Source organism: Meles meles, chromosome X (assembly GCF_922984935.1).
Source record: "Meles meles chromosome X, mMelMel3.1 paternal haplotype, whole genome shotgun sequence".
NCBI lineage: Eukaryota > Metazoa > Chordata > Mammalia > Carnivora > Mustelidae > Meles > Meles meles.
The window spans coordinates 105,227,669-105,252,296 of record NC_060087.1 but is presented as its reverse complement, the minus strand read 5'-3'; the positions used below and the strand labels follow the sequence as shown (position 1 = coordinate 105,252,296).

The 24,628-nt window shown below is 40.2% G+C and overlaps 1 protein-coding gene across 14 annotated transcripts in view; it reads left to right on the top strand.

Moving 5' to 3' along the window:
- Window positions 1-802: 802 nt before the first annotated feature.
- Window positions 803-24,628, top strand: part of THOC2 (THO complex 2) — a 117,924-nt gene continuing 94,098 nt past the window's right edge. For all 14 annotated transcript variants that reach the window (XM_045994889.1, XM_045994883.1, XM_045994879.1 and 11 more), the window contains exons 1-2: window positions 803-898; window positions 20,259-20,317. In XM_045994889.1, the coding sequence (XP_045850845.1) occupies window positions 828-898; window positions 20,259-20,317 (130 nt within the window). In that variant the 5' untranslated portion in view covers window positions 803-827. The remainder of the gene's footprint in view (window positions 899-20,258; window positions 20,318-24,628) is intronic.

The window sequence follows — 24,628 nt, the reverse complement described above, 5'->3', positions numbered from 1 at the left end:
AGTGTTTTTCTTAGCACCTTATCAGTAGGCACATGATGTCCACTTCTGGGCGAGCTGATTTTCATCATAATAAGGACGGTGTCTGCCATGTTTTCCCACTGTAGTTTTTATTTCGCCTTTGAAATCTTAGTATCTTGTCGGGAGATGCTTTGAGACTCTGTAATGTAAACAAGTTGTTTCTTATGGTAATTGCGCCCCCTAGTTCTGTCTATGGTTACAGAGACAGAGGCCGATTACAGTAGGGTGTCAGCGCTGGTGGCTTCAAGTGTTTCCAAGGGTCAGTTTCTGCTTGTATCCCTTGTATTAGCATGTCTAGCACATAGTAAATAGCTGCTTCTTTCCTGATTAATTTCTTTTATCTCAGCAGTTAGTTGGGTGTATTGTAATTGATCTGCTCATGTTTTTCTTTCCCACAGACTGTGAGCTCGTTGAGGGTAGGCACAATGACTTACTGCTTCTCTGTTCCCACTGTCTAGCACATACTAGGGGCTTCAAAAGTATATGTTCGAATTATTGGCCTGGAGTAGATACTACGGATGAAGATAAGGGCTCTGAGTCGGCCAGGGATGGCATTTTTCCTGTTCTAAAGGGAAGCTAGGGCAAAGGTAGTAGAGGGCGCGGCCGGCGTAGTTACTCTGCAAAGGAACCCACGGGTCTCAGCCACCTGGTTGGAGGTAATGCCTCCGGTTTCCGCGGGTGGGGAGGAAAGTGGGGCGGGAAATCGAAAACCGAACTCGCAGCTCCCGGCATTCCCCGTGGGCGGTGCTCCCCTTTGACCCCTCGCTCGCGTGCTACACATCCGGGCCTCTGCTACTAGTGAGGGGAAGATGGCGGCCGCAACTGTGGTGGTTCCCGTAGAGTGGATAAAGAACTGGGAGAAATCAGGGAGAGGCGAATTGTGAGTGTCCGGGCTGGAGGCGCGCTCACGGCCGGGCCGGGCCCGGGCGTCAGCCGTGCTCTCCCAAGTGGGAAGAGGTTGTGGGGGGAAGATGTGCCCCCTCCCCCATCCGGGCGGCGGGTGTGGAGGGTTGGTTAGGAGTTTCGAACTCGGGGAGGAGAGGTGCTGGTAACCGTCGCCGACCTCCTTCCTTCTCTGGCCTCTTTGAAATCCCCGTTGCCCTCCGTAGGCTGTCTTCTTTTAGTCTCTTAACAGAACTCCCGTTTCGCCCCTGCGGGTCTCCGCGCTCCCGCTCCGTCTCTTTTTGTCCCCCTCTTCGCTTGAGCTCACTTGGCTCCTTTCTCTTTACGGGGCCGCGCCGGTGGTGGGGGGGAGGTGGTTCGGACTTTCCATCTCTCTGTCCCATTTCTTCACTTTGCGCTCGTTCGACTCTGCAGTTTGGAGCCCGTAGCCTCCTTTGCCCGAAGTCGGACGAGGGCGAATCGTCCCGACTCCCTCCTCTCTTCTCTGTCCGCGGCGGCGATGCCCTGGGCGTCGCGAAGAGCCCCTCTTGGCACCTCTCTTCCTCCCGGGGAGCGGTCTTTCGGATTGTCCCGGCCTCGCGCGGCGCCACTAGCCGTGGGAGAAGTGTAGCTGGATTGCCGCTTTTCCTGAAGACCTATCGGCATTTCTTTGCTCAGTCTTTTCACTTCAGAGCCATTTCGGGTTTGATTCAACTTTCGTCATTAAATGTTTCCTAAACCCCATTTTGTCCTGGGACTGCAACTAATTTTGGCAACTCTCCAAGGTTCTCGAGTACCTGGAATAACGCGTTTCCTTTAGTCATAAAACTTGTTTTTTTCCCCCGGTAATACAGAAAACAGTAATTTGCCATACCCGCGGTTTCCTCGCCCAAAATTTCAGTTCGCGCTCTCTCGGAAAGAAAGAAATCGTTTAAGCAGTAAACCCCTAGATTCAAAAACAAATAATTTATTTTTAATTTCTTTTTCTGAATCGCTTTATTAGCTAAAGTTCGGCAGTGTATGAGATTAACTCTCGTTAGCCATTTTTGCGGTCGTCACCCCCGCCCCCCCGTCAGTTTACGGTTGCTGGTGCGAAAGATAACGAATCTTTGGAACTTCGTTGCTTCGAACGAAACCCGGGGAATGCGTTGCCCGATCTTGCGCGTGTAATATTGCCAGCCTGTATGGCCTCCCCCCCCCCCCCCCCGGCCTCCCCCGCTCGGCGCGCACTCGCACTGCTTTACGAAGTCTTAACTGTGAGCTCTAGAATTGTATTTCCTGGGTAAGCGGCGGTCTTAGCCACTTAACTAGCTGAGTGACCTTGGGTAAGTTCCTTAACCACTTTGACCGTTTCCCCTTGAGTAAATTGGGATTAATAAGTACTCAAAGGATTGTTGTGAAGACTAAATAATGACTGTAATGCACTTGGCTTATAGTAAGTGCTTAAGTGATAGCTATTAAAAGTAATATTCCAATCTTTAGATATTTAAACTTCTCTGGACAGCTCTTGCTCTTAAAGTCCGTACCACTCAGGTTAGCAATTAATTGGCCTTTGACTCTTTCTCCTGCTTACTCTTGTACTCTTAACGAATTGAGAGACCCTTGAAGAGTGGGGACTGTGTTTCATATTTATTTTGGTTAAACCCTCCCGCCCCTGCCCCCCGCCCCCCCCCCCCCCCGCGCCCCGCCGTGCCCACGCCTCTCACCCCTTCTTCCTCTCCCCCTAGCTTTTCTAGCATATGCTTAGAGTGAGTGCTTATTTGTTTATTAAGTGAGAAGTCTGTTCGATAAACATTTTTAACTGTTAGGAACATTTTCCAGATCCTTGTACATGCTATTTACCAAGTAGCTATTAAGTTCCTTGTGTGCAGGGAAGGCAGGATGGGAGGTTACCTAACCAAACCATCATTTTCATCTATATTAGATTAGGATAACCTCCCCACACGGATAAATCAGTTCATTGTTTTTTTTACCTACTTAGTTGTTCAGGGCTTGTCATCTTTGTAGATTGCTCAGCTTCCTCCTTCCAGCTGTTTTTGACAGTTTTACTATTATTACTTTCACCTTAGAATGAGGGGTATTAAGGCTAGGAGGTGAAATTCTGCTTGACTTCTTACCAGCAGTGGTTGGAGAAAAACAGTGATGTAGGAGGTTGAAATACCTTGTCAAAATGAGATTTTTGGATTCACTTTATGTATATTTGTATGATCCATGCTACCCATATTATTCCTGAAGAGCTTTTTCAGTACTGTTGCTAGGGCTTATTTGTATGTAGTTACTCCATGGCTTGAGGAATGTAGTTTGAAATATAGATCCAAATCAGTGTAGTCATTTTTATAATCGTATTCTGTTATATGAAGAGAGCACAAGGTATTAGTTGTATGACATAATGAAATATTTTAAATAGGCAAACACATCACCATCCAGTACTTAGGTTTCATTTGCTTGACCTCTTTCTCCTCTTTCAAAACTTTGTTGCATATAGTCTAACTTCAGAGTTCTTGTGTCTGGGATTTTGATTTTATTAGAATGGATGGTGTTGTAAATATATTACCAAAAATCCTTTCCTTTGTTTGAGAACAGAGCCTCTTAAATATAAACCAGCAACTAGAAATGTTAAAAACAAAGCTAACATGCCAATAAATTATTAGTGAATCCATTTATAGATTTGGCTTTTAGAATATGACCAATATTTAAAATAATATCTTGGGTGGATTTTCAGTTTTTAATGAGATAAATTAGCAGATGAGATTTAACTTGACTGAAAATTACCTTTTTAAGAAAAATGCATGATGTATTTCATGAGGTTTTTAGTTCATTTCTTGTCTATCACTTCTTACCAGTGTATTTTGGGAGTTGTAGTCAACCTCAGCCATATAGTGTTAAAGCAACACATGAGATACACGGGGCATTTAGTAACTTACAGAGAGGGCAGTGTCTTAATTGTGCCTCATGAAAAGCAACTGTATTAAGATGGAAAGTCTTGGCTTTGAAGAATAAGCTTTGTTTGGTAATTATGGGGACAAGAAAAAACTGTATTTTGCTTGTCTAAATGGTCAGTCACATACCTAGCTAACGTATTTCCAGAGATACTGATTATGTCTTTAATAATAAATTATAGAACTTTTTTTAAAAAAATATTTTATTTATTTGACAGAGAGAAATTACAACTAGGCAGAGAGGCAGGCAGAGAGAGAGGAGGAAGTAGGCTCCCCGCGGAGCAGAGAGCCCGATGTGGGGCTCGATCCCAGGACCCTAGGATCATGACCTGAGCTGAAGGCAGAGGCTTTAACCCACTGAGCCACCCAGGCACCCCAAATTATAGAATTTTTAAAGTGATCCTTCCCCACAGATACCAAAAGGACAAAGGAGGAATACCAAAACGTAATTATTAAGCATCTTTCTTAGTAACATTTAGATTTGTTCTTACAAGTTTCATATTTAAATGCAAACTTAAGAATTCTGCCACATATGAAAGATAAGGATTTAATTACTTTAATTTTGGAATTGGAGTTTTAGTTTCTTGACAATTTCATATTAGCATAGGACTTGCCATGATTATGCTAATAAACTTGCATGTTACTGGTAGATCCAGTGTGAATTTTGTTTTTAGTAGAAAACATTAACACAGTGAACTCAGCATTTCTGTGTGTCACAAGCATCCTTAATGGAGGACTTATGTTCCAAGGTTTTAATCTGAAGATGTTAGCCTCATGTCCATACTTGGTCTAATTTTGAAATATTTATATTTGTTGAATATTATCTGTTTGTTCAAAGAACTTAATTTAAAAATTTACATATCAATTAGAAGTTTCTGTTAGATCTCACCTTATAAATTATTGGTAGTTATAATAAGCCTTTAAAATTTAATTGCCAGATGTTTTGATTGCCATTCTTTTTCTTCTGCTGTTACTAAATGATTTTAAATCTTCCAGAACTTATCTAAGTGCACTTGGACATTCATTAAATGCTGTCTGACCTGAATTTTTTAGAGGGAGGTAGGAGGAGGGAGTTTATGGCAAATAATCATTCAAAGAGAGTTGTCTTGGTAGTTGAGTCTTTTTTTCCTTCTTCTTCATAAGATGCTCTGAATTTAGCTGAAGTTTTATCTGAAGGCTTTTCTTCATATTTTAGTTTTCATTGGCATTTATTTTCTCATTTTGACCTGTATTCACAAATTAAGAATAAGTCTTAGTCCTTTTTCCTGGTAAGAGAAATGCATTTTTCAAAAAATTGTTGTAGCAATATCAGGAGATTTTCTAGGCTATTGCTTTCTTTGTTAGAAAAATTAAATTATTCTCCAGTGGTTAAATATTAAGGTAGAGAGAGCGCTATTAATGTACTCATGTGCAGGAACCTTTGTTCTTTTTTTTTTTTTTTTAACATTTCCTGTTCCCTTTCCTCCTCTTAAGTGAATATTTTCATTTTTATAAATACATGTTTCGAGATAAAACTGCATGCCCAATATTTCATTTTTGTGTTATATTTCTGTTCTGATAATGATAGTAGAGGTAGTACTTTGCTTCACCAAATTTAACCTTTTTTGTTGTGTTTTGCTTTTAAGAATTAATTGAAGCACAGGTTGACATCAGTGTTTCATATGTGAAGCCAACTTTGAGATGTTGCCCATAATCTAGTAGCTCAGGCTTGTGCTGTTTCCTTTTTTACTGGAAAATGGGTTCAAGTAAGGTGGAAACCTAAATACTCAAGAACTATTCACAAAATACTTGAGTCCTTGGAAGAATTTAAGACATTTCAGTTTAAGGTTCACAGATCTTTGACGGCATGTAGATTATGTCTTTGTTCTCAGGGACCTGAGACAGCATCTCCATAATAGCACCAAATTGTTTTAAAAGTGGAAAAACTGGCAAACTTAATTATTTGGAAGTTATGAGAGGAATAAAGTAATCATTTAGATTGAGGGAGAATATTTGATTATTTTTTTTTTTATTTTATTTATCTGACAGAGAGAAATCACAACTAGGCAGAGAAGCAGGCAGAGAGAGAGGAGGAAGCAAGCTCCCTGCGGAGCAGAGAGCCCGATGCGGGGCTCGACCCCAGGACCCTGGGATCATGACCTGAGCCGAAGGCAGAGGCTTTAACCCACTGAGCCACCCAGGCGCCCCTATTTGATTATTTTTTAAGCCATATTAAAATGGACAGCTGCTGGTGGTAGTTTTGTTTTTTTTCTTCCTTTGTAATTCAGGATAGAGTACTGAAACTGTTTAACGGGTGTGGTAAGACAAGCAGTGTTCAGAAACAGAATTTGTGTGTGTGTGTTTTTTTAAAGATTGTATTTACTTATTTGACAGCACAAGCAAGGGGGAAGCGGGAGCGGGAGCAGGAGAGGGAGAAGCAGGCTCCTTGCTGAGCAGAGGTGGAGTGGGGGTGGGAGGGGCCCCATTCGAGACTCAGTGCTTGTGGAGCTCAATCCCAGGACCCTGGGATCATGACCTGAGAGAGAGGCAGATGTTTAACCAACTGAGCCACCCAGAATTGTTTTATTTTATTTTTTTAATTTTTATATGAGAGAGAGAGAGAGCATGAGAAGAGGGAGGGTCAGAGAGATGGTCGAAGGGAGAAGCAGAGTCCCTGCCAAGCAGGGAGCCCGATGCGGGACTCCAGGACCATGACCTGAGCAGGCAGTCGTTTAAGCAGCTGAGCTACCCAGGTGTCCCAGAATTGTTTTTTTTTTAAGGATACTTTATGATTGATCTTCTGTTGGTGAATTACTTAGGGAGAAGAGCATGGACAAATCGACTGATTGGAGAAACAGTCTTAGCAATTGGTTTAGTTTCCTCCTACAACTAGGGAAGAACTGTTTTGTACTAGGGAAATAAAAGTATCTTATGCAGGTCAATTGCCTTATAGTGTTAAACCATCCATGATTCCTTACACAATTTGAGCAAATCTTTGAGATGCTAATGAATAGTTCATGATGACGTTATCACCTACATTCCAATGAGTATGTTTGTGGCCTTGTGACTGATAAAATGGAATTATGTTTCATTATTTCTTAAAATTATTTAACAATGGCTATACCATTAGATTAGGTGGGATGAGGTGGGAACACTGACATTCCCTCCTCTCCACTGGAAAAATTACTGTGAAAGACATGCTTTAAGCTTATTAAAACAAATTAAAAATGAAGCTGTTGAAAATGTGAATAAGCAAATATGTTCACCATAAGAAGGAATAATTGACTTTGCTTTTTAGTAGCCTGGATACAAAGGGAAAGATGAGTTACTTGATTGCATTCCATTCTTCTGTCAAAAACCATTGTTTCCTACTACTACTTTCTAAAGGGAATTGAACCTTTGGGGACAGTGAGAACCACAAGGAATTGTTTTAATACTTCATAACAGATATGGAAGTGATCTTGATATACCTTTTTTTTTTTAAAAGATTTTACTTATTTATGTGAGTGAGAGAGAGAATGAGAGAGCCCAAGCAGGGGAAGCTGCAAAGGGAGAGGGAGAAGCAGGATTCCTGAGCCCAACGTGAGGTTAGATCCCAGCACCTCGGGATCACGACCTCAGCCAAAGGCAAGCACCTAACTGATAGAGCCACCCTGGCATCCCAACTTTCTTTCTTTCTTTCTTTTTTTTTTTTAAAGAATTTTCTTTATTTATTTGACAGACAGAGATCACAAGCAGGCAGAGATGCGGGCGGGGAGGGGGGGTGGTGAAGCAGGCTTGATGCCAGGAGCTTGGGATCATGACCTGAGCCAAAGGCAGAGGCTTTAACCCACTGAGTCACCCAGGCGCCCCATCAGCTTTCTTAAATATTTACTCTTTAATAAAAAAGAGCTAGATGGTAGATATTTTTAGGTTACATTGTCTTTTTTTTTTTTTTAAGATTTTATTTATCAGATAGAGATCACAAGTAGGCAGAGAGGCAGGCGGGGGGCGGGAGGGGGGGAGCAGGCTCCCTGCTGAGCAGAGAGTCCGATGTGGGGCTCGATCCCAGGATCCTGGGATCAGGGCTTGATCCCAGGAAGCTGGGATCATGACCTTAGCTAAAGGCAGAGGCTTTAACCCACTGAGCCACCCAGGCACCCCTGGGTTACATTTTCTGATGCTAGTCTGAAGCAGGTATTTCTGTGTTGCTTGTTGGAAGGAAGATTGATTTTGTTTTATATTTCAGATAAGTTTGTGGTAGGTTTAACATTTTGAGAAATTAAAAAGCTTAACCACTGTTCTTAACATACGGGAAGGCTTGTCTAGTTCTTCAGGAAAGTGGTTGAAAGTACTTGGGGTCAAACTTAATCAGTTTATTTTACCGTTTATAATGTGTTCTCTGGAAATTCTTCTTTTTGTTTTTTTAATAGATGTTGGTTAAGAAACATAACTAAATGAGATTTTCAAACTATGCAGATTTAATTAGTCTCCATTGGCAAGGCCTTTTTATTCTTTGAAGATAATTTTGTGAGACCTACATGTAAATTGTTGACCAAGAAAAGTTTACTTTATTGACTTCAAACAGCCTTAACTCTGCTCATCATGATGATGGAGTATTGAAATAATCAAAAGACAGAGTGGCGAGCTGCAACAGCATAGATAATCTGCAAAGTAGATATTTTCTCTGTGGGTGATTGTAATGTGGCATATTTCACTTTAGGTGTGATATAGAGTAATATTCTAGAAGTCCTAAAAATTATTGTTTTACTGACTATAGAAAAAGGATTGCTAGACATAAAGTAAAAACCACGCATTCACTGGTTTTCTTTTTTGTTAAGAGCCTTGTGCAACTTGTAATCAGAATATTTCTTCTTGTAAATTGTGCCATTAAAACAACGTAGAAAATTGTATAAAACTTAAATGTAGAGCTTAAAGAATCACTGTAATATGCACACCCATGTTACTCATATCTAGGTCAAGATAGCTGCCCTTCCAGATTGCACACTTTTTGGTTTTCTCATCCTTGTTTTTATTTACAGTTTTACTACCCTATAAGCTTAAGTTTGTTCTTGATTTCCTATAAGTGGAATCATAGAGGGTGTATTCTCTTGTATCTGGCTGCTTTTTCTCAACATTATGTCTTTAGGATTCATTGATGTTTTTGCAAGTATTAGCCATTCTTTGATTTTCATAGTTACAAGATGCTCCGTTGCATAACTCTACCACAGGTTTTTTTTTTATTTCTTACGCTATTGATAAACAATTTTGCTGTTTTGAAATTTCAGCTATTGTCAACAGTGCCAGTAGAAACAAGTATCTTGGTGTATATAAGCATGTGCTTTTATGGGATATATACTGAAGTGTAGAAAATTGCTGGGCTCTGGATTGTGACTAACTTTAACCTTCCTATAAACTGTGAAACCGTTTCAAAGTAGACTTTCAACAGCAGGTGTATAAAAGTTCACCTTGTTTCACATCCTCGCTAATATTTAATATCGTCAGACTTCAAAGATTTTATTTATTTGTCAGAGAGCACAAGCATGTGGGGAGTGCAAGCAGAGGGAGAAGCAGGCTGCTGTGAGACTCTATCCCAGGACTCTGGGATCATGACCTTAGCCGAAGGCAGGCACTTAACTGACTGAGCCACCTAGATATCCCCATGGGCATTTTTTTAATGGTTACTGGCCATTTGGATTTTTGATTTCTTGTGAAAGGCTTTATATTTTTTCTCCCATTTTTCTGTTGGATTGTTTGCATTTCTTTCATTGATTTGTAGGAGTTCTTTATAGAGTCTGCATTTGTGTCCTTTCTGGGTCATACTGTTTATGTGGCAGATATCTTTTGTTACTCTTTGGCTTGCATTTCCACTCTTAAAATGGTGATTTTTGACGAACAGAAGTTATTTATTTTAATGTCAAATTTATTGATACTTTGCTTTATCATTAGTAGTTTTTTTGTGTTAAAGCAGTCTTTTCCCCATCCCAAGGCAAATGAACTTCTACTATGATCTGGAGGTGTATTATTTTGCTTTTCATTTCTTTTTTTTTTTTTTAAAGATTTTATTTATTTATTTGACAGAGATCACAAGTAGGCAGAGAGGCAGGCAGAGAGAGAGAGAGGAGGAAGCAGGCTCCCCGCGGAGCAGAGAGCCCGATGCGGGGCTCGATCCCAGGACCCTGAGATCATGACCCGAGCCGAAGGCAGCGGCTTAATCCACTGAGCCACCCAGGCGCCCCTTGCTTTTCATTTCTAAGCCTTACCTAAATGGAGTTGATTTTTATGTGTGCTATGAAGTAAGATTTGTAGTATATTGTTGTGGACGATGTATATGAAGAAAATCCAGCCTCACACAGATAAATAGTTGGCAAAAGGAGGAGAATTTTAATAGTCTTTTCAGATAATTGTAGTTATTCTTTTTTGGTATCATGTCAAAATTTGTTAAGTGGTAGTTTTTTTAAAAAAATATTTATTTGACAGAGATCACAAGTAGGCAGAGAGGCAGGCAGGGGGTGGGGTGGGGGGGAGAAGGCTTCCTGCCAAGCAGAGAGCCCCATGTGGGGCTTGATCCCAGGACCCTGAGATCATGACCTGAGCCAAAGGCAGAGGCTTATTAACCCACTGAGCCACCCAGGCACCCCAAGTGGTAGTTTCTTAATGGCTTATTGCAAGGCCAAATCCGAAACCACATCAGTGAACTTTTTGTACTTTGTTGAATTAAAATGCATTTGTCTTTTACTTGAAATCTTTTACCCATGCATTATTTTGCAACATCACGCATTGGTCATTTGGAAAATACTGGTTCACTGAATGATGCAGCTCTTCCAAATATTGACGACAGTACATTGTATTAAATTTAAAAAACCCCACATTCTTTATTATCATTGCTGAACTAATCAGGAAAGTTTTTTTTAAAGATTTTATTTGTTTATTTGACAGACAGAGATCACAAGTAGGCAGAGAGGCAGGCGAGTGGGGAAGGGGGAAGCAGGCTCCCTGCTGAGCAGAGAGCCGGATGTGGGGCTCTATCCCAGGGCCCTGGGATCATGACCTGATCCGAAGGCAGAGGCTTTAACCCACTGAGCCACCCAGGCGCCCTGTAATCAGGAAAGTTTTTATGAATTGGAAACTAGTCAAGTTCATGGTGGCAGCTGTAAGTTTTTCAGTATTTGGATTTTTGTCTGAAACCTCACATTTTATCATTGGCAACAAATACTCTCAGTTGTTTTCCTTGAAGTGACTGGCTCAGTTGGTTCATTTTTGAGAAAACGCCTGCCAAAGACTTAATCTGAATAACCATTGTTTGTCAGTTCTTTCAAGTAAAAATGGCGTTTTATGAAAAAGCAGCGAGTTCAGCTCACAATTTAAACAGTTGCTTAAGTGATTTTCCTGGAGACAACTATAATATTTTGGTGTGTGGCAGAAATGGCTTTATGTGTACCTTCCATTTTGTCACATGTACCATCCATTAATGTCGCATTAAAATACATGTTCTCAAAAAAAAAAAAAGACATATTCTCAGGGCTCAGGATTTAATTAAGTTAATATTTTTTTACTACTTCATCAGGCACATTTTTTATTGTAGATAAAAACATATAACAAGATCAGCCTTAACAAATTTTTTTTTAAAGATTTTTATTTATTTGACAGGCAGAGATCACAAGTAGGCAGAGAGACAGGCAGAGAGAGGAGGAAGCAGGCTCCCGCTGAGCAGAGAGCCTGATGTGGGGCTCGATCCCAGGACCCTGGGATCATGACCTGAACCGAAGGCAGAGGCTTTAACCCACTGAGCCATCCAGGCGCCCCTCCTTAACAAATTTTTAAGTGAACAGAACCCTCTTGTTAAAGATAAGCACAATCTTGTACAATACATCTCTGGATCTTTTCCGTCTTGTTTTATACCCATTGAATAGCAGCTTCCCATTTCTCTTTCCCTCTGGTCCCTGGCAACTATTGAAATTGTACTTTTTGCTTCTATGAATATGACTCCCTTAGATAAACTTCATACAAGCAGAACCGTGCAGTATTTATGCTTCTGTGACTGACTTATTTCACTTTGCATACTGTCCTCAAGCCTCATCTGTGTTGTGGTGTATGACAGGAATTCCTTCTTAGAGCTGAATAATATTCAGTGGTATGTATATGCCACATTTCCTTTATACATTCATCTGTTGATGTACGTTTAGATTGTTCCGACCTTTTTTTTTAAGGTTTTATTTATTTATTTGACAGAGAGATCACAAGTAGGCAGAGAGGCAGGCAGAGAGAGAGGAGGAAGCAGGCTCCCCGCTGAGCAGAGAGTCCGATGTGGGGCTCGATCCCAGGATCCTGGGATCATGACCTGAACTGAAGGCAGAGGATTTAACCCACTGAGCCATCCAGGCGCCCTGTTCCTACCTTTTGAAAGCTATTGTGAATAATGCTGCAGTGATCATGGGAGTGTAAATACCTCTTTGAAATCCTGATTTCCACTCTTGTGAATAAATACCCAGAAGTGGGATTGCTGAATTGTAGTTCTGTTTTTAATTTCTTGAAGAACTTCCATACGGTTTCCCATAGTTGCTGCACCATTTTACATTTCCACCAACAATTCACAAGTTTCTCCACTCTTCAGCACTTATTATTTTCTGTTTTTTTTTGGCTCAGTGGTTTAAGCCTCTGCCTTCGGCTCAGGTCATGATCTCAGGGTCCTGGGATCAAGTCCCGCATCGGGCTCTCTGCTCGGCAGGGAGCCTGCTTCCCTCTGACTCTCTCTGCCTGCCTCTCTGCCTACTTGTGATCTCTCTCTGTCAAATAAATAAATAAAAAATCTTAAAAAAAAGAATTAATTTTTTTTTACAGCAGTTTTAGGTTAACCAAAAAATAGAGAGGAATGTACAGAGATTTCCCATTTACCCCTTGCCCCCACGCATACATAGCTATCTCCTTTATTTTTAATGTTCCCCACCAGAGTGGTACCTTTGTTACAATTGATGAATCTGTGTTGACACATCATAATCACCCAAAGTTCATAGTTTACTTTTGGCTTCACTTATGATGTTGTGTATTCTTTGGGTTTGTATAAATGTGTACTGATATGTATCCTCTATTAGAGTATCAGAGTATTTCCCCGGCCCTCAGTATCCTCTTTGTTGTTTGCTCATCTCTCTGGCTACCCCCAACCCCTGGCAACCACTCATCTTTTTAGTCTCTCCGTAGTCCATACTCTCTCCATCTTTTTACTCTGCCCATAATTTTGCCTTTTCTAAAATGTCCGAAGTTGGAAATACATACTATATAGCCTTTTCACATTGGTTTCTTTCACTTAGTAATAATGTATTTAAGGTTCCCCCATGTCTTTTCATGGCTTGAGTGCTCATTTCTGTTCAGTATTGAATAATTGCATAGTGTAGATGTACCAGTTTATCCATTCACCTACTGAGGTACATTTTGGTTGTTTCCAGGTTTTGGCAATTATGAATAAAGCTGCTGTAAACATCTGTGCATAGGTTTTTGTGTGGACATAAGTTTTCACTTCTTTTGGGTGTATACCGAGGAGTGAGATTGCTGTATCATAAGGTTAGAGTATGTTTAGTTTTATAAGAAACCACCAAACTGCTCTAATATGGCTGTACCATTTTTCATTTCCACCTGTAATGTTGAAAGTTCTGTTGTGCCACATCCTTAATAGCATTCGGTGTTGGTGGTGTTCCAGATTTTGGCTGTTCTTGTAGGTATGTAGTGGTATCTTGTTTTAATTTGCATTTCTCTGATGACATACAATGTAAGGCATCTTTTCATGTGCTTATTTTGTCATCTATATATTTTTGGTGAGATGGCTGTTAAGGTCTTTTGCCCATTTTTAAATTGAGTTTTTTTTAATTGAATTTTAAGAGTACTTTGTATACTTTGGATAACTCCTTTATCAGGTATTGTTTCTGTTTTTTTTAAAGATTTTATTTATTTATTTGACAGACAGAGATCACAAGTAGGCAGAGAGGCAGGCAGAGAGAGAGAGGAGGAAGCAGGCTCCCTGCTGAACAGAGAGCCCGATGCGGGGCTCGATTCCAGGACCTTGGGATCATGACTCAAGCGGAAGGCAGAGGCTTTAAGCCACTGAGCCACCCAGGTGCCCTGTTTCTGTTTTTTTGATAATGGCCATCCTTTTAGAAGTGATATCTGTGGTTTTGATTTGCATTTCTCTGATAAGTGATGTTGCACATCTTTTCATATAACTGTTGGCCATTTGTATGTCTGCTTTGAAGAAATGTGTTCAAGCTCTTTGCCCTTTTTTTTTTTTTTTAAGATTTTATTTGTTAGAGAGAGAGAGCAAGTGCACAGGCAGGGAAAGCAGCAGGCAGAGGGAGGCTTGTTTTTTTGCTGTTGAATTATAGATGTTCCCCTTATCATTTATATGGTTTGCAAATATTTTCTTCAATTCCATAGGTTGCCTTTTCATCCTCATTGTTTCCTTTGGTGTGCATACGATTTTTAGCTTGATGTCCTACTTGGTTGGTTTTTTTTTTCTTTTTGTCATATCCAAGAAATCATTGCCATAGTGCGCCTGGGTGGCTCAGTTGGTTAAGTGACTGCCTTGGGCTCGGGTCATGATCCTGGAGTTCCCGGATCAAGTCCTGCATTGGGCTCCCTGCCCAGCGGGGAGTCTGCTTCTCCCTCTGTTTTCCCCCTGTGTTTTTCCCTAGGAATTGCATAGTTTTGGATCTTAAACTTAAGTACTTAATCCATTTGAGTTGGTTTTTTTTTTTTAGATTTTTATTTATTTATTTGACAGAGAGAGATCACAAGTAGATAGGCGGCAGAGAGAGAGAGAGGGAAGCAGGCTCCCTGCTGAGCAGAGAGCCCGATGCGGGACTCGATCCCAGGACCCCGAGATCATGACCTGAGCCGAAGGCAGCAGCTTAACCCACTGAGCCACCCAGGCGCCCCTGAGTTGGTTTTTATATGATGTAAGATAAGTGTCCAGTTTCATTCTTTTGCATGTGATTATCCATAAATGCTGTTGAACCTCTTTATTTTTCAGTTCAGTTATTACAGTCTTTTTTTTTTCTTTAAGTAGGCTCTGTGCCCAATATAGGGCTTGAACTCATGACTCTAAGATCAAGAGTTTCATGGTCTACTGACTGAACCAGCCAGGGGCCCCACTTATTACATTCTTTAGCTCCCAAAATTTGTTTTGTTCCTTTTAAATATTTTCTGTCCTTTCATTGAAAATCTCATTTTATTCATGCATCATTTTCCTGAGCTCATTGAGCATCTTTATGATGGTTATTTTAAATTCTTTGTCAGGTAACTCATGTATCTCTAATTCTTGAGGGTCAGTTTTTGGAGACTCATTTTGTTCCTTTTATTGGGCCATCTTCCCTGTTTCTTTACGTTCTTTTAAATTTTGTGTTTGTATGATTGTATTTGAAAAAACACTCCTCTATCCCAGTCTTTGTGAACTGCTGCTTAGTACAGGGAAAGGCCTTTACCAGTGAGCCTGGCTGTAGATTCTGGGGGCCTTCTCAAACCTTTTCTCTGGATGTGTCTTGGACTTAATGTATGAGATTCCACATTAAAGGAATTTTCCAGTTGTCTTTTTTAAAAAAAGATTTTATTTATTGTTTATTTGACAGACAGAGATCACAAGTAGGCAGAGGCAGGCAGAGAGAGTGAGAAGCAGGCTCCCCACGGAGCAGAGAGCCCGACGCGGGGCTCGATCCCAGGACCCTGGGATCATGACCCGAGCCAAAGGCAGAGGCCTTAACCCACTGAGCCACCCAGGTGCCCCTCCAGTTGTCTTTTTTCAGAAGCTTGTACTCTTTTTGTATCCTTTGGTGTTCATCTGTTGTACTCTGGGTCCTATGAAGTAGCAGCATACCACTCAGCTCATTTTTGTTCTTGGTGGTCCCTAGGCAGCTTGAGTAGGCTGGGGGCCGTCATTGCCCTAGGTCAAACTAAACAGAAACCAGTCCTTCAGGCAGTCCCCCCAAAAGCCAGAGTGTTGGATACTCTTTTCTCCCCCGAGGGAGAGGTTGCTGAGCTGCATTGGTTTTGTTTTTGTACTGTGGATTCTTTGAATCTGCAGCTTACCACCCAGCTTTTTTTTTGTTGTCAGCAGGCCTCAGGCACCTAAGGTATACAAGGTCCCATCTGTTCTCCAAGATGTTCAGGAAAGAAACTAGTTCCTCAGGCAGCCCCTACCCCAAGTCAGAATGTTGGTTGTGAAGTCCTGTCTTCTCTTTCTGTCCACAGGGGGAATTTGGGAACTGGGAATTTTTTTTTTTTTTTTTTCCCCAATCAGATGGTGCTGTGCCGGGAGTAGGGACTGTGCTGAAAGGGTGACATGAATTTTTCTGCTGGCTTTGATGCACTTGGTTTAGTGCTCACCTAGGGTGCAGGAGCCTCTTAACTGGTTTCTGAATTTCTCATGAAGGGAATTGGTATGTGTATTGTTGTTGAGTTGGTGTTTCTTTGGGAGGAAGGAAAACTTGGGGCTTCCTGTTCTGCCATCTTGCTGATGCCACTCCCATCAAGTTCAAGTACCTTTTTAAGTGAAACTGGCTTTTGTTTTGTGAATGGTCACGAAAAATAAAATAACTTGGTGACATCTTACATGGGACTGACTTTATTCTTTCCTTTGATTTCTTTTTTTTTAAAAAGATTGATTTAAGAGAGAGAGAGAGCATGCACATGTGGGTTGGGGGAGAGGCAGAGGGGGAGAATCCCAAGCAGACTCTCCATTGACCGGAGAGTCCAATGTGGGGCTCGATCTCAGGACCCATAAGATCATGACCTGAGCTGAAATCAAGAGTCTGATGCTCAACCAACTGAACCGCCCAGGTGTCCCTCTTTCTATTTCTTGATCACAAAGAATCAATGAAGCAGTTTGATGCAAGTGCCTTGATATGTTAAGGTGCCTGCAGACTTTCCTTCCTTTTCTATTGAACTGTTAGTACAGGGGCACCTGGGCGGCTCAGTTGGTTAAGCGTCGGACTCTTGATTTTGGCTCAGGTTGTGATCTCTCAGGGTTGTGAGATTGAGTCCTGTGTTGCACTTCGAGCTGGGTGTGGAGGCTACTGAGGATTCTCTCTCTTCCCTCTGCCCCTTCCCCCCTCTAAGAAAAAAAGAAATGAACTTCTGGTGTAAATGTTAATACTGCAAAAAAGGGAAATGAAGTGTTAGTATTATTATTAATATGGTTTTGACCTTGCAGAATTCTAGAAAGTGTCTTGGGCATCAGGGGTTTGTGAACCACACTATTAGAACTGCTACTTTAAGGGTGGCTCAGTTGGTTAAGTTACCTGCTTTCTGCTCAGGTCATGATCCTAGGGTCCTGGCATCAAGCCCTGTATTGGGCTCCCTGCTCAGTGGGGAGCCTGCTTCTCCTTCATCCTCTGGCGCTCCCCCTGGTGTGTTCCTTGACTTTCTTTGTCAAATAAATAAATAAAATCTTAAAAAGAACTGCTGCTTTACGAAATTATAATGGTTCCTTTCTATTCCTATTTTTAAGTCTTTCTAAAAAAATAGTGAATGGTTGTTGAATTTTGTCAAATGTCTTTTATGTATCTGTTGAACTTGTATGATTTTTATTTTTATTTACTTTTTCAGAATCACTTATTTGAACTCGTGTGATTTTTAAAAGCCAGTTTAATGTGAATTAACTTGAATGAACTTCTTGTGTTTGGGATAAACCCACATAAGTCTTGACGTATTTAAATAATATTTTTCCATTTATCTATATATTTAATACTGCACATGTTTAAATACAAGCCACTGTTATTAACAGTTAATACTCATTTAGAATCACCCATATACTTGCCATGTTTTCCTCATTTCTTGCTTTAACTCTAAAGTTCTCTCTGGAATAATTTTTATTCTGCCTAAAAAACATCCTTAAGTGTTTATTTTAGTGTGTGAATCAGTTACTTGTTTGAACTTTAGTACTTATTTTGTCTTTTTTTGGAACTTGGAACTTTGTTTTTTGCGTATAGATTTTTGATGGGCAGATACTTTGTTTTAGCGCTTCGGATGTATCTTTCATCTATATCTTGCATTCTGTGTTGTTGTTGAGAAGTCCTGAAGAACTGTCTTTTTTTTTCCTCAGGTGCTTTACTGATTTGTCTTGGGTTTCTCTAGCTTTATTATGATGTTCCAGTTGTGGACTTCACGAATTCTGGGGACGCCTGGGTGGCTCAGTTGGTTAAGCGGCTGCCTTCGGCTCAGGTCATGATCCCAGCGTCCTGGGATCGAGTCCCACATCGGGCTCCTTGCTCGGCAGGGAGCCTGCTTCTCCCTCTGCCTCTGCCTGCCACTCTTGTCTGCCTGTGCTTGCTCTCTCTCTCTCTCTCTCTGACAAATAAATAAATAAAATCTAAAAAAAAAAAAACTGAATTCTGGGCTATTATTTTTTTTTAAAGATTTTATTTATTTATTTGACAGAGAGAAATCACAAGAGAGGCAGGCAGAGAGAGAGGAAGGGAAGCAGGCTCTCCGCTGAGCAGAGAGCCCGATGCGGGACTCGATCCCAGGACCCTGAGATCATGACCTGAGCTGAAGGCAGCGGCTTAACCCACTGAGCCACCTAGGCGCCCTGGGCTATTATTTCTTCAAAAATTGTTTTTGTCCTGTTCTCTCTTTCTGGAATTCCAGTTATGCATACCTCTTTTCACTGTGTTGTGTGTATCTATCCTTCTTTACATTGTTTAAATTAATCTAATGAAAAGGTATTTGAAATACAAGGTTTTTTTTTCAATTTTCAGATTTTTTGTTTTTAAACTTTATTATTGGGAAAAGAAGTCTCATGAGAATATAGAATACTAATGAAATCATCAATCAGCTTGGTAGTTCTCAACTGCAGGCCAGTCTTGTTTCACCTATAACCTCACCCATTTTCCCATTCTCATTTTATCTGTGAATATTTTAGTACTATCTTTTAAAGATACATTTTTAAAAAGGTTTTGTTTATTTATTTCACAAACAGATCACAAGTAGGTAGAGAGGCAGGCAGAGAGAGAGGGGGAAGCACACTCCCTGCTGAGCAGAGAGCCCTATGCGGGACTCTATCTCAGAACCCTGAGATCATGACCTGAGCCGAAGGCAGAGGCTCAACCCACTGAGCCACCCAGGTGCCCCTAAAGATACATTTATATAAAATTTATAAAATCATTTTGTGTTGATTTATTTGAGAGAGAGCATGAGAGAGAGAGAGAGAGAGAGAGCACACAAGCGAGCTGGGCGGGGGAGGGGCAGAAGGAGAGAGAGAGAGAAACTCAAGCCCACTTGTTGATGAGCACAGAGCCCATGTGGGGCTTGATCTCATGGCCCAGAGATCAGACCTGAGCCAAAACCAAGAGTCAGATGCTTTAACTGAATGTGCCACCCAGGCACCCCCAAAGTTTATAAGATCTTTATAAAATATTCCAGTTGATTCAGAAATACTAAATTTTTAAAAAAAGATTTTATTTACTTGAGAGAGAGACTGAGCATGAGAGGGGAGAGGGTCAGAGGGAGAAGCAGACTCCCCGCTAAGCAGGGAGCCTGACGCAGGACTTGATCCCAGGACTCCAGGATCACGACCTGAGCGGAAGGCAGTCGCTTAACCAACTGAGCCATCCAGGCACCGCGATTCAGAAATACTAATTTAAAAAAATACTTGTTTAAAACAGGATCCAAACACTGTGATTGATGTATCTCTCAAGGCTTTTTTACCCAGAGGATTCCCCAGCATCTTTAATTTGTCCTTGCAGTGTATTTTTTTTAGATTTTATTTATTTGATATATATGGAGAGAGTACAGGCAGGGGGAGCAGCATGCAATGTGAGATGGAGAAGTAGACTCCCTGCCAAGCAGGGAGTCTGAATGGGGCTTGATCCCAGGATCCCAAGATCATGACCTGAGCCAAAGGAAGGCGTTTAACCAACCTAGCCACCCAGGCACCTCTTGCAGTGTTTTTGTTGAAGAGACTGGGTCATTGTACAGAGTTTCCCACAGTTCAAATTTAGGTTCATGGCTTTTTTTTTCCTTAAAGACAACTTCATAGGTGGGTGGTGTATTCTTTCCTCATCATTAGAACACACAAAATGTTTCAGTGTCTCTTATGATTTGAACAGCTATTGATAGGTGCTTAGATCCTTTATTAGGGATCTTTGAAAGATGATGTTCTTCTGTCATTCTTTCTTTATTATCTGAAATACTTTAGTACAGAGACATTTCTTATCAGTTATTGGTTCGTATGTGAAAGGCAGAATAAGTGCTTGATTTTTATTCATTTCCCATTTTCAAAAATAATGATTGATTTACTAGCATCTTCAAGTTCTGACCAATTAGGGTTTTTAGGTTTGTTTTATTCTCATTATAAACTAATAGATTTAAACACATCTGATAGGTTTCCAAATATTTTTAGTTGATATAATTTGCTCTCTAAGGGTCATCTATATTAGGATTGGAAAATGAATGCAGATTATTTCTCTTTTATTCTAGTTTGCATTTGTGCCGGATCCTCAGTGAAAATAAAAGCCATGATAGTTCAACTTACAGAGGTAAGACTTTTAAAAGTATCATAGCTATTATTTTTGGCTTGGTGAAAATTAATAGATGTTCTGTTTTCTGTTAAATTGTTATGAATGAAAAACAAAAGATATGAGATAGTTCACATTGTATAAAGCCTTTATGAGAGTATAATTAGGATTAAAACTGTAGTTATAGTAAGACTATATATTTCTGTATATAGATGTTTGATCTGCACAGTAGTTATGCAGTCAAATGCTCTACCACTGAGCTATACCCCCTGCATAATAGTTATGTATCGCTTGGCTCTTATCCTTGTGACATGGTATATTTGGCCAAATATCAGCAGTTGCTAGCTGTATTAAAAATTACACAGGCTAGCTATCAGTCATAAACAGAAGAGAAGAGCTAGCATGGGAAAACTATTCTGATCTTGTTTGCATTAGGAAATTTCCAGAAACTGAGGTGGTGTTTTTACTAAAGCTGGTTATGTTTAGGTAGTATCTGGGGATCTTATTAAAGGCAGTTGTCATGGAAAACATTAAAAGCAAAGGAGTTGTTTACTCCATATCACAAGTATGATTTATTAAATAAGATATAATTAAACAGGATGTAAATTTTAATTTTAAAGGCTTTTACTGTTTAGCATTTATAATTTAAAATTAGGCATTTGTATTTAGAAAAGGAGGGACAAAAACAATTATGTCTAGTAAGTTTAAAGCATTTTCATATGCAGCTTTCACTGAGGGTAGAACCAATAACGGTTTTTTTCAGTCTGGAAAAAATAATTTATAACCAGTAGTCTATTTTAAATAAAATTCATTATAGTTATTTGAATTATGCCTTTGTGACTAGAAGATTAAAAAGTTTTTTAAAAAAGATTTTATTTATTTGACAGACAGAGATCACAAGTAGGCAGAGAGGCAGGCAGTGGGGGGAAAGCAGGCTCCTTGCTGAGCAGAGTCTGATGTGGGGCTCCATCCTAGGACCCTGAGATCATGACCTGAGTCAAAGGCAGAGTCCCAACCCACTGAGCCACCCAGGTGCCCCTAAAAACGTTTTTCTATAGATAAATTTACTTTTGTTTTATCAAAAATTAAATATTATCTTAATATGAGAGTGTATACTTTAAAGAACATTTGAAGTTTTGAGTGGAAAGCACTTTTTAACAAATGAGTATTTTGTTTTTTTTTGTCATTTGGGTAAGACCTGTATTAACATTACTAGCTTGCACCCCCAATTATTTTCCAGTTTAGCCTGCTTCTAAAGTTGCATGATCTTTCATAAAGATTTCTGAGGTTGCTATAATGCCTTTTAAAAAAAAAGATTTTATTTATTTGTTTGACAGAGAGAGACATAGCAAGAGAGGGAACACAAGCAGGGGGAGTGGGAGAGGGAGAAGCAGGTTTCCCGCTGAGCAGGGAGCCTGATGTGGGGCTCCATCGCAGGACCCTGGGATCCTGACCTGAGCGGAAGGCAGACGCTTAAAGACTGAGCCACCCAGGTGCCCTGTAATGCCTTTTCTTTGAATAAGTCAGTGGACTGCCAGAATTGTAAGAAAGTAAAGAAAGACTCCTTCCTAAAAGCACTTGGATACCTAACTTTTTTTCTTCTCTATGTTTAAAACAAGTTTATAACTTCTCAGTTAATTTTGATCTTGTCTGTGATTGAAATCTTATCTGGGTAAAATAAGAGAAAGAATTTTCAAAAAACTGAAATAATGTAACACAGGATGATTACTCTTCAGTTTTAAAAGGGACTGTATGGATCTTTAATAACTACCAGATTATTGTTAATTTGCATGGTTGTTCTGATTCATGTGTGAAACCAAAAATAGTTATGAGTGTGACCTCATTGACTGAATTGCTGATGCTGTCTTTTACCTGCCCTTGCCTACTTCCACAATACATACATTCTTTGGCTGATAGCTGCCAACAGTCAAGCTTTGGTCTAAGGGCTTCATTTGGTAGTCCATGCAGAAAACTAAGAATGTCATTTCTTCAGAATTTTCCTTCGTTCTGTCTCAGGGGGATTGAGTTTGGGCAGTGTTCCCTGAGCCCTTTCCCTTTCTGCCCCTGTCTTCTCAGTATCCTTTGCTCACACTACTTCTTTTTTATAAATCCCTTCCCCCCAGTAAAATGATACTGTAATGATGACTGGTAAACATGAGTATTCCTGACATAACCAAGAACTAGTGTCTTCCATGTTGAAATCCCACAAAGAATCTCTAAGAATCTCTAGAAGTCCCTTTTACTTGTGGCTGTCCTTAAAACTACTTTTTCTGAGGGGTGGCTGGCTTAGTTGGAAGAGCATGCAACTCTTGATCTGTAGGTCGTGAGTTTGAGCCCTACTCTCGGTGTGGAGAATACTAAAAATAAAGGAAAAATCCTACTTTTTCTGAAATGTTAGCATTAAGATAAAATCTTTTATTTATTTCTGTCTATAATTATAAGGCTTGTTAAGTTTTCCTCCACGTTGTAAACATAATGTTTTTCAACTTTAGTATAGATTTTACAGGATTTTGGGGGGTTAGCCTTGGTAGTCTTAAAATACCACTTCTTGTTTCAGTGGCTAAAATATAATAGATGTTCTGAACCATGTAAATGGGCATTTAAAAACATATGAATTGGGGACTGCCTTTGCTGTTTTGTGGATGACATTAACGACTGTTTTCATGTCACTTAGTGTCAGCAAAATGACCTGGGCTATTTGTTCTCTATTTTAATCTCCTTCTCTGATTAAGATTAGAATTTCCTCAGCTCCTATGAGCCCATATTCTTCTGGGAATTTAGTTTATGCTGTTTAGCTGTTTTGTCCTTCTAAGAGCGATTGTTTTTTTTTTTTCTTAAACTTAGTTATCTGGATAACTTTAATTTTATTTATTTATTTTAGAGGTAGCACACACTCTGAGGGGGCTGTAGAGAGAGGGAAAGAAGCAGACTCCTCACTGAGTGTGGAGCCTGATGTGGGCCTCAATTCCATGAGCCTGAGATCATGACCTGAGCCGAAATTGAGTCAGACGCTTAATCCACTGAGCCACCCAGGCGCTCCTAGTTTTAAGTTTTTTTTTAAGATTTTATTTATTTATTTGTCAGAGACAGAGAGCACAAGCAGGGAGAGTGGCAGGCAGAGGCAGAGAGAAGCAGGCTCCCTGCTGGACAAGGAGCCCGATGCAGAACTTAATCCCAGGACACCCGGATCATGACCTGAGCCAAAGGCAGTGGCTTAACCGCCTGAGCCACCCAGGTGTCCCCTTGTTTTTAATTTTTGAAAAGATTTTACTTTTAAGTAATCTCTACACCTAATGTGGGCTCGGACCCACAACCCCGAGATCAAGAGTTGCATACTCCGCTGACTGAGCCAGCCAGGTGTCCCTGGATAACTTTAAAAACAAGTGCCTATTTGTTATAAAAGCATTTTAATAATGGAAATTGAAAGCATGAAATCAACTTCATATTTCTACCGTATTACCAGATAGAAAAGTTTTTCTTTGCATTTTAGCTTTTATATAGTTTATTATAAGTATAATGAAGGCATATTTATGAAAAAGGTATAGAATATGTTTAATAATGAATTCTTCATAAGAAATTGAAATACTCTGGCTATATTTCTTTTTTAAATATTTTTTATTTTAAATATTTTTATTTATTTGAGAGAGGGAGTGAGAGAGAGAGAGTGAGTGTGAATGAGCACACAGGTCAGGAGAGGGAGAGGCAGACTCCGCACTGAGCAGGGAGTCGGACATGGGGCTTGATCTGGGATCATGATCTAAGCTGAAGGCAGTTGCTTAACTGTTGAGCCACCCAGGCTCCCTCTGGCTGTATTTCTTTTCTTTCTTTCTTTTTTTAAAAAAATATTTTATTTATTTATTTGACAGAGAGATCACAAGTAGGCAGAGAGGCAGGTGGAGAAAGATCCCCGCTGGGCAGAGAGCCAGATGCAGATGTGGGATGCAGTTGTGGGGCTGGATCCCAGGACTCCTAGGGCAGAGGCTTAACCCATTGAGCCACCCAGGCGCCCTCTGGCTGTATTTCTTTAGCAGATAATTTAGTGGACAAATTTATTTCGTTGTAAAATAATTGTAAATTAATAACATTGTAAATGAGGTTGTTTAAAGGTGCTCCTGGGAGAAGATTTTTAAATATTTGATTTTTTAAAAAAGATTTTATTTATTTATTTGACAGACAGAGATCACAAATAGTCAGAGAGGCAGGCAGAGAGAGAGGGGGAAGCATGCTCCCCACTGAGCGGAGAGCCCAATGCGGGGCTTGATCCCAGGATCCTGAGATCATGACCTGAGCCAAAGGCAGAGTCTTAACCCACTGAGCTACCCAGATGCCCCA